Below are 10317 nucleotides of genomic sequence, written 5' to 3' on the forward strand. Positions count from 1 at the left end.
TTTAATAATAACATATGAAAAATAATCATGGCAATGAAGTCATTTGCTACTTATTCCTGATAGCTAAGTGCAAATAATATATGCAGAAAAACATTCCATTTCCTAAATTATGGTCAAATTGATTAATTATGAAGGAAACACGTTCTGATAAAAAGAATGAAATGGTAAAGGCTAATGTGTAACATAAAGGTACCAGGCTTGCTGCCAAGAAATGAAGAAAATCCTGTATCTGAAGAGTCCTGGTTCTATGCTAGCTATGAGCACTTCTCAAGCCAGGCCTTTGTTTCTCCATTCTCAAAATGAAGACATCAAACTAAAAAAGCGATTCCAAAATTGCCTGATAGAATCACCCAAGAAGCTTTTTGAAATTCAGAATATCAAGCTCCTCTCCTGGCGATTCTTCTGGTAGAGTAGGTCTGAGCTATGACACAGACTTCTGACTTTTAACTTTTTAACTAGTGATATATTTACTTTCATATATGGTTGAGAAACATAAAGCAAGTATATTCTGATAGCTATTTCTAGCTCTAGAATTCTTCTGCATATGGAATAATGCACATAGTAGGGGTTCAATAAATGTAGCAAAATGGCTTGGTAATAGTCCAAGAGAATATCAGAAGAAGCAATAACTTTGTCAATTAAGTACATGGCTGTCTTATCTAATAAGTGAAATAATGGAAAAAAACAGTCCTCCAATTGTCAATTGGCCAAAAGGGGGATTTAAAGTTTTGTTTTCAAGATGTGTAAAAAATGATGCCAAACTTTCTCTTGCAATATATATATATATATATATGTTTAAAAATGGGATTGTACTTTTTTGCTAAAGAGCTATACATAAAAACTGCCATGAAATACATCACTCAACAAAAAAACATTTAGGAAAAGGAGACAATTTCAAAAATTGAATCAGTCTTCTGGAAATGAACCCTGAGTTTGATTCCAATATTAACTTTAGGGTAAAAACATGATTAGTTTTTAACTCCCTTCCTTTCACTTTAAAAACCAGTTTTTATTTATTTTTTTCTTAGTCATAACTGGAATGTTCATTCTTTGGTTTGGATTTTGAAAACCATATAATAATTATAACAGACTATCATTTAAGGATTCACCTTAGGCCTTCACAAAAAGCAGCATATCTGTTTTTTCACATTCCATTTTTCTGCTGAGTGACATTTTATAAACTGTTGACGGGAAACTACTCAATTACAGCAATCCTGCATTGGTTTTATTCACAATTAAATTATCTAAATAAAACTTCTTGGAATGAAAAGAATGGCACTCAGAAAATATGCTGGAAAGGACCTATTTAACAAAAATATTCATTCTGTCAAGCTCTAGTAGCTGAGGAAGAGGGACAAAATTGTGGAATAAAAAAGGAAAGGTTAATCCATCTATTTGGTATTTTTCACTGGGCAGTATCAAATAAATGGCAGTGGAATTATAAGAAATTTCAGCTTTGCTGATGCTTTCATAGCCTTAGCACTTTAAAATGATCATCAGTATTAAAAAGCATAGGACTCATAAGCATTCATGAAGACACACCCTAATATTTTTTCCTTCTAGGTTTAAACCATCACAAAGGAGGCAGTTTTGAATCAAAGTGTTTATGCTTTGCACCTGACAAGCATGTTAGAAGTCTGAACCTCTAACCTATTGCTACTTCCAAATACAGGCCTGAGACTACCGTCTTTAATATTGTAATTTTAATGTATTCCCCGTATAGCCTGAAGTTAAAACTCCACAGCATACCTGATTTCTCATAAAAGTTATAAATTTCTTTCAATAAAAGCTACAGCTTCTTAGTCTGGTTAGTACAGCTACAGACAGCTCTTATACCAATTCCTAATTATACGAAGGGTCTAAATAACAGAAAAAAGTTACACAGTATTTTGAGGGAGACTGTTTATACACTTCATTAAGGAGCCAAACTTCAATGAAATATTCAATATTAAGGGATCAGTGATATCATCACATAACTTGAGTACAAGAGGAAATAAATTCACATTTTGAAATACTATAGATTATGAAATGGCCTCCAAAACACAAATACTCATTAAAAAAAAAAAGTTCCTGCTTTCAGAGCATAGAGAAAAGACTTGATTATACCAAATGTCACAATGCCAACTAATAGTTTAGTGACTTGATGGAAAAGCATTAAAACAAGTTTCTATCACTTATGTCTTGTCAGATTAAAACAAAATCAAAGGCTATTTACAAAGAGTAAGTACTCCAAAACTAGTAGCCAAATCATGTAAAGAGACAACCAAAACAAAAAAGCTGGGTAAGAGTTTTGACAGCCTAAATCCTGGGCTCATATTGTGTCAACATCTTACTCTCAAATGCAGATTATTCAGCTTTGACATATCACTTAGGCACAGGGAGGAGTTCGTGAAACTTGAGTCTGAGTCACATGAACAAAATTTTATCAGACCCAAAGGGTCTAACTATGTCGTGACTTCAGCAGACTAAAAACTAAAAATATTTACTTTTTTTATATAAAGTTTCAGGGCCCTCAGATTTCTTATTCCATAAAACATGACAAAATGTTATTTGATCAGGTCACATTAGAGACTTATGAAAGGAAATGCAAAGGTAATGACTGGAATGTTTTTAAAACATCTCTTTGATAATGTTAACTATTCCCTTGGTGCACTCTTAACTTTTAGAATGTTTTATTAAAGTGACAGCGCCAAAGACTCCTAGCATGCCTACAGAACTAAGTCCTTTAAGTTTTGCGGATGAAAACTAATTTCTGACTAATCCAAGAGAGTTAAGATAAACATTTTTTAAAACTTACAAATACGTCCCATTGCAAGAAACTATGACATACACAAAACCCCTTGCTTACAAAATAGCCAAAAGAGGCAGGAATTGTTAACATTAATTACAAAAAAAATTTTTTCCCTCTGTAAAGTGATTTACTCAGGCATTTGCTGAAACAGAATTTGGATTACAAAATCTTGATTAATGCATTTTCCAGGAAACATCTAGTTCAAAATTTGAGCTCACTTGCATCTAGATTTGGTATGTTAAGGGAAAGAAAGAAAATGGGTATGCATGAAGAAAGAGTCGAAGCAAATGACAAAAATCACCACAACAGTACAGGCTAATAAATGAAGAAATCAAGAGACAGGTTCATTAATTAATATATTTTCTGCATTATAGTTAACATATGTACTTTCTTTGTGTCACCTTATTTTCCGTTATGTATTGATATTTTGTTATATTCAGACATGAGTACATTTCAACAGTTTTTGCAATAAATATCATAAAATAATAGATTCGCATAATAAATATTCTTTACAATAAAAAAGTTTAACAGACTTTTGTCTTAAAAATAGTCAGAATTCAACTTTGTGATTTATACATAAAATATACAAAAAGCACCACAATTTGTGGTTAAGGCAATGAAAACAGAAAAGATTAGAACTACTCAGCTGTTAACTAACCAAGGGTCCAAAAACCATTAAGGAGCCAAGATCACTTTAGGCAGCATAGTTCTGTGACATGTATAGATCGATCAGCTATAAATATCAACTTCAGTCATCCAAGTGCCCTCAGTGACAAGAGTAATTTGGTGAAAAGCGTGGGGTACGGAAGGAAGGGAGTTGAGTCCTTCACAAATATGAAAGCTTTGAACGAGGATGAGCAAGATACAACTAATATATCTCCAATGTGAAGATTTACATCGTAAAGCGGATCTAAAATTACACGGGAAAAAAACCCAAAAAACAAAACTGGCATCTCTAGAATAAGATAATGCCAAAACTGAGGGGAGAGAACGTTGAGGGGCAAGGAGAGGGCAGTGGTTAAAGGAGAATTTTAATGTTATAACAGAAACATATCCCCCTTGCTACTTAAGGGTCCAATGCTATGAAGAGAGCCCTAATTGGAGACAGATTTAATACATAGCTTATTTAAGCAATTAAATGGTTGCCTCTTTAAAAAACCAATTTCCCTGCTCCCAGAGTACCCAATCAAAAACAGCTCTAAATCACTGTAGTCTGGGTGTGTGTGTGGGTATGTTCATGTGTACAACTTTGGAAAGTTGCTTGCAGAACAAAAAGGCTACACAGAAGCCCACTGGCTCTCAATATCCTCTCGAGTGGATGGCAGAGGCTCTTGTCCTAAGGGGGAGCCAGGTGCAGTTTCACAGTTCACTGTTACTGAAGATCATCCATTAGAGAAGAGTAAAATCCATGAGTCAAACCTTGGGAAGAGGGGGAGAGAACGTGGGAAACAGGGAAAAACTGCAAGGAAAATAAAACCAGTATCTAACAGGATCTTTTCATAACAGCCACAGCTTGAAAGCCAGAAGTTCAGGAGGTCCAACCCACCTCCAAAAATCATGATGGTTTACCCTGACCCCGGGAGGGGCAGCTCTCCAGCTTACAATAGACTGTGTTGGAGTTCTTACATCTGCACCCTGGGCGATGGATCCAGTCATAACACCCCCTGCACAGCTTCAGGCATCCCTTAGCAGGAGGGTAACAGAGTAGGCAAGGTAAAAACAGAGACATGGCTCCCATACACAGGTACCTAGAGCAGCAGTGTGACTGTGAACAGGAGCAAGGATTATCCGAGTAAGAATCCCCTTCGTCGTCATTGGAGCAGTGGTAGAAGATGCCCTTGACCAAGCACATGCAGGTTCCATACTCCACCATGCTCTCAGCAGAGCAAAGGCACTGCCGGTTACAGGCCAAACAGGACGGCAGGGTCCTGGGAGCTGTGCATTCTCCACACTTGCACTTCCCACACTGTTCACAAATGAACTTGTGCTGTGTCAGGTCCTCTTTCAAGGAACCCTTTAAGTCATCCACAATCAGCTGCTTGGGCTGGGTCCGGACTGTCCTTTCAGACCTGTGAGCAGACACTGGCCTGGCTGGTGGGGACCTTCCCAACAGCCCCTGCTCAGAAGAGGCACTGCTGTTGCTCCCAGAACTGGCTGCACTCCCAGTGCTGGTTGACCTGCTCAGTATGGGGCCTCTGGGACTATGTGAGAGTCCTGCATGTCCCAAGTGGCTGGTAGGTCTGTGCTCATAGTGATTATTCACATTAATTGGTATGATTTCATGAGTCCTTTCATGCTTTTCTTGTCTTGGTGCTGTTCGAAGAGCAGGTCTTTTCACCACTGATGGCCCTTCTGTGTACTCATTGCTGCCTCTGATGGCCTTGATCTGGTCTAAGGACAAAATAGCAGCAGGCTGAATCTCTCTCTCATAGTCTAATCTCTGACGGTTGTCCAAAGCAGGCTGCTGGGTCACAACTAAAGAACTGCCACTGCCATGTTGATTTTGGGGATCCATGTGTAGTGATCTTGAATTCTGGCAATCAGTGGAAACCTGGCATGCATCTGAAATCCTAAAAGGAAATCGAGGATGAAAAAAACAGAAAAAATAAATGAGGAGAAGCATTTGGGGGAGGGGGGGAGGCGAGAAATCCTGTCAAGTCACAAATTGCCTAATCCACCTGGTAATGATCTCCCTCATCAGTGGATTACAATGATGCTGGGGTCCTGGCCAGAGTCCAATTCTAACAGAGGCTGAGGACCACATCATAGAAGAAGAATGTAAGCAAGAGTCCCCATGCCATAAGAATTAGAAGTTTTTTCAAGTTTTAAAAAGCAGAATCAAGAGGTAATGTCTTCCTGTTTGTGAATCTAACAAACAATTAAAATGCAGTATGCCCTCGTGGGGAGTATTGAATATAAGCACTAATAAACAGCTCTCATCTAAAGAGAGCTCAGTATCAGTTCATGGGTGTTTTCCATAAAGGAAAACAGCCACTCTTTAAAAAAATTAAGAATGGCTTTGGTGCTGTTGCCTTCTGTTATTTGTTTGCTGTTACAAGCATTAGATTAATGGTGAGGAAATTAGTCAAGGTATATACTTCATGCATTAAAAAAAAAAAATCAAGGAGATTCCAAACTAAAAAGGAATCTCAAAATAAGAGGTCATTTTTCAGGAGAAACCAGAATTTTAAAGCTAGCTCATTATTAATGTACAAGATGCAAATGCAGACAAATACAACAGTTCTTGGTGTTTTATAGCCTCTAAAGCACACACACAAAACTTAACGTACAGTTCTGTGAACATTAAGAGTATTCACATTTGAAATCATGAAAGGATTTTTTTTTAAGTTTAAATAAGGGCTCACTCACCTAACAAGATAACTTTCACACACAAGTAAGTGTTAGGCCTTTAGTAGTATGGGGAAATCCTGGCCATTTTAATGATCTGTATTTCCTCTAATTTAAAAGTCTGTATTTACATGACAGATCTTGATTTTCAAAGGCACTGACAACTCTGAATCCATGTGCTTCTTGTAATAAAGTACAGTAATATCCTGATAAAAATAAGCATTTGTTTCCACACCAATAGTAGTTTCTAATTTATGTCTTCTTAAAACAATCAAACATAAAAACGTTTCTGTTTTCAGTCAATGGTAGACTAGAACATTTTTCACACAATTCCTCCCAAAGCCTACAGATTTGATCCAATTCAAGAATGAAAAGAAAAAAATGCCCATTCCCCACTACCACCTTGAGCCAAAACACATCAGCTTAAGGACTAAAGCGGAAAGAAGTCCATTTCATCTGTTAACTTCACTGAATGTCCCCGGACCAAGTCTTACATGTTAACTTCTTGGCGTTCCCCTCCCTCATTCTCCCAACTCAGATCCTCGAGTTTCTACTTTCTTCTACCTTCTCTGTACAGAAGGAGAAACACATTCGCAACCTGCTGGGTTTAGTCCTGGAATCCTTCAGGGCTGTTCAAAAGATTCCATCGTTACTCTGCACAGTATCATTCCTCCTAGCAAAGCACTTTTTAACCCAATGCTTGTAAAGCAAAGAGTACCTAAAAGGTAGTAAGGCGGATTCCACACGAAAGGAAGAACGGTAGATTTGAAGAGGGCAGAGAAAACACCAGGCACTTGAATCTGAGTTTTCAACGCTAGCTGTGGCAGAGTTCACGCTGGCCGGTGGCGGAGACCACCGGATAAAAGGAAAGAGCAAAGAGACACTCAGCCGCCTCTGATCTGAAGCAAAGCCCCTCTTCCAGCAGTGACAGCCCTCGATCTAGCCCCAAACACGCTCACACGCTCTCGGCGGACTGTCTTCCCCAAGAAACCCCCGAATCGAAGTCGAATACCTTTTCGGACAATCCCATCACATCCTAAGGATCACCGTGGATTTCCAAAACCTTTTGGCGTATGCCACACCAGGGAGGCTCACAAATCGGGGAGAGCCTTCAGAGCGGACGCGGGCGCCAAAAAGCAAGCCCACGTCAGGGAGGGTTATAAATAAATAGCTGTCTACACTTTAAAGGAGAAGCCGGATTCCTAAAGAGCCGGGGCGCAGCGAGCCAGGGGCAGGGGCTGCAGAGCGGCGTCGCCACAGCGCCGGCTACCGCGGTGGAGCTGCGCCCTCTGCAATCCGCGCGGAGACAAGCGGGGAATAAAGAGTTGACGGAGAGGAAGGAAAAGGAAAAAGTTATGAATGAAAACAAGTTTGCTCGCTCTCCCGCTCGCTCTCGCTCTCTCGCTCGCTCTCTCTCTCTCGGGCAGGAGGAGGGGAGGAGGCTGAGGTTACCATTACCTCAGGAGGGCGGACTTCCCCACTTTTAAAGTGGCAGTGCCCTCTCCCCTCCCCTCGCCGCTCCACCGCTCTCACTACAAGAATACAGGGGCAGCTCGCTCGGGCGCACGCAGACTCGGGCCAGGGCGTCCCCGGCGAATTGGGGCTTTGCTCAGGCACACGCGGGCGCAAACACGCCGTTCCCGGCCCCAGTCCCAGGGAGCCTCCGACACAGAAAACCCGCCGAACAGCTCCGCGGCCCCCCCTGCCCCGTTGACCCCCCCCAAAAGCCTCCCTGAAAGCGTCTTTCCCCCGGGGGGGCGGTTCCTCCGAGAGGACACCCCGGGTCATGGCGCCACCGCTGCAGGCGACTGAGGACGCGGGGCCCCGCTCGCCATCCCGTGCGGAGGCGGAAGGTCGCCCGCCCGGTTCCGGAGCCCCGAGCGCCCCGGCGGGAGGGCCGCGCCGCGGGAGGGGGTCGCCCTCCTCTCCCTTCTCTGCCCTCCCTCCCCTCGCGCGGCCCCGGCCCCCGCGCTGCTCCTCCGGGCCCGCACCTGCCGCCCGGCCCGCCCCGCCCCGCCCGCGCGCCTCCCGCCCCCGCAGCCGCCCCACACTCACCTAGGCCGAAGCGGGGGCGGCGGGCAAAGCCGTGCAACCCGGCCCGGGTCCCGGTGCGGGCGGCGGCGTGCACGCCCCGCATCAACCGCGGCGAGGAGAACGGGGAGGCATGGCCCGAGCTGCGGCCGGTCGGCCCGCGGCCTCCACCGCCCCCGCCGGGCAGGAGCGCTCCCCGCGGCTCCCTTCCGGCTGCGGGGGACAATCCTCCGGAGACTCCGCGCGGCCGGGCGCAGACTCCTCACAGCTCGCGTGCGCCGCGCAGCTCAGTAACATCCACCTCCGGGGCTCTTCTCCTGCAGCCCCCTCCGAGAGCCAGAAAAAAATTCCCTTCGGGAGGGCTCTCCGGGTCTCTCCGGAAAGCGAGCGAGGGAGCGGCGGGTATAAGAGTGCGTGCTCGGACCAGAGTTCTTCTCGGGTTCCAGTCGCTCCTCGCGGGAAAGGCGGGAGTGGCGGCCTCCTGACGCGTGAAAATCCACGTCACGGACGTTCGAGGCTCCGCGGCGCCCGGGACGGGGCTCGAACCGGCGTCCGCGGGCGGGTCACGGAGCCGCGCAGGCAAGCGGGAGCACACGCCTGCGAGGCCGAGCCGCCGCTCTCCGAGGGTTGGGGGGAGTGGGGGGGTGGATTTTTTTTTTTTTTACCGGCTTTTTGAGGCAGCGAGGTTTGGGGGTTCTCCTCCGGGGAGGAGGCGGGGCGAAGTCCCTTGGCCCCCGCGCAGGTCCAGGCACTTGCCCGAACCCGCACGCCGGGCAAGTGGGGGGACGGCGTCCCCGGGAACTCCGGTGCTGGCAGTCAGCGTCTCCCGGGCAGCGCTCACTCTCAGTCCTCCGACCCTCCTCTTCCACGGCCGAAATGCCTGCTACAGACGATTAGAGAGAAAAACACGTTAATTTCCCTTTCTTTCCAGGCACTTGGACGCGCAGCGCGCTCCGCCGCCCGGGAGGAGAGTGGAGCGGAGCGGGCCGCTCGCCAGCTCGCCAGCCGCCCGCACCCGCTGCCATGTGCTGGCTGTTGCTGCTCCCAGTGATTGACAGGCGGGCGCACAGTCGGCGTGTCAGCAGCGAACCAAAGTAACATGCAGTCTTGCACGTTTTTGCCGAAGTGCTTTTTCCCCTTGGAATGCCTAGGAGTTCAAACAACGTTCAAGCGACGCCTCTGCGCATTGGAAATCAATACACAGGGACGGGAAATTCAGGTTTTAGACAATTGCTTCTCGGGATTCGGTCGCCAACAATGCCTAAACAAACACGCATTTGGTCCACACACCCGAGTGCCAGCCCCTCTTCGGCATAAACCACCCAGTTTTTCACACATCCGACAGTTTCAGACTTTAACCTTGTTAAGTAGTTCGCTTACGGGGGGAGGGGGGGGAGGGAAAGGGACCCTGCTTTTTCTTTTGGTGGTAGCATTTACTTTAAGAGCATTAGTTTTAGTAGTGGGAATGCTACTGGTAATTTGAAATGCAACCAGTAATCTTAGATCTAAAGCGAGTTCAAAGAAATAACCAGTTCCTTGCAAAAGCCAACATTTCTCACCTGATCTTTCCTAAAATGTCTGCGGAAGGAAAGGAAGGAAACAGTTCTTACCTAACGCAAAGATTGGAAATTGCTTTTCAGGCACATTTACAGCGACTGTAGCTGCTCCTTATCCAGGGCAGGGAGTTCTGTCTGCAGCTATCACTCTGCAAACCACTGAGTGCCTTACAGAGCAATCCCACTCCGGCTCCGCAGAATTTCAGCTCGTCGCCTCCACCTCCACCTCCACTCCAGGACACGCCTCCAGTGATATCATATGTCAATCATACGGGCTGCCTGAAAACCTGGAGCAGGATTTCCCCAACAGTCGTTTCCTCTTTCGTTTATGAGTACTCACTTGGAAATGTTGCCCTGTACACTCCTGTGAAAAACATCCTCTAAAAATGTGGATTGCCTCTAAAAATCCTGCAAATGCTGTTTGTCATGAAAGAATACCTTTAAATTTAGTCAGCAGTCTTTAGTCATCAATCTCAGTAAAAGGATTGGTGGACTCTATCCTTAAAGTTGAACTAGAAAACAATTTTGAAGAATAAAAGAAGATTAAAAAGTTGTATATCAAGCCATCACTTCTGATCAGTGAGAGAATGT

General features: G+C 44.9%; 1 protein-coding gene across 4 annotated transcripts; it reads right to left on the reverse strand.

Moving 5' to 3' along the window:
• Nucleotides 1-3109: 3109 nt before the first annotated feature.
• Nucleotides 3110-9951, reverse strand: SPRY1 (sprouty RTK signaling antagonist 1). Of its 4 annotated transcripts, XM_061192001.1 has the most exons (4): nucleotides 9781-9951; nucleotides 8836-9053; nucleotides 8195-8651; nucleotides 3111-5361 (listed from the first exon to the last, which is right to left on the reverse strand). In XM_061192001.1, exon 4 carries the CDS (start codon nucleotides 5304-5306, stop codon nucleotides 4347-4349), a length of 960 nt encoding a protein of 319 aa, XP_061047984.1. In that variant the 5' UTR covers nucleotides 5307-5361; nucleotides 8195-8651; nucleotides 8836-9053; nucleotides 9781-9951; the 3' UTR covers nucleotides 3111-4346. The 4 variants fall into 4 exon arrangements, with proteins under 4 accessions (XP_061047985.1, XP_061047986.1, XP_061047984.1 ...); XM_061192000.1 differs by having other exon boundaries at nucleotides 8195-9053; XM_061192002.1 differs by lacking the exons at nucleotides 8195-8651; nucleotides 8836-9053; nucleotides 9781-9951 and adding an exon at nucleotides 7152-7250 and having other exon boundaries at nucleotides 3110-5361.
• Nucleotides 9952-10317: the final 366 nt, after the last annotated feature.

The sequence above is a fragment of the Eubalaena glacialis genome, chromosome 5 (assembly GCF_028564815.1).
Source record: "Eubalaena glacialis isolate mEubGla1 chromosome 5, mEubGla1.1.hap2.+ XY, whole genome shotgun sequence".
Taxonomy (NCBI): domain Eukaryota; kingdom Metazoa; phylum Chordata; class Mammalia; order Artiodactyla; family Balaenidae; genus Eubalaena; species Eubalaena glacialis.

Bases quoted from the DNA above. Each gene is read 5' to 3' on its own strand.
- SPRY1 (XM_061192002.1), bottom strand. From the start codon at position 5,306: ATGGATCCCCAAAATCAACATGGCAGTGGCAGTTCTTTAGTTGTGACC.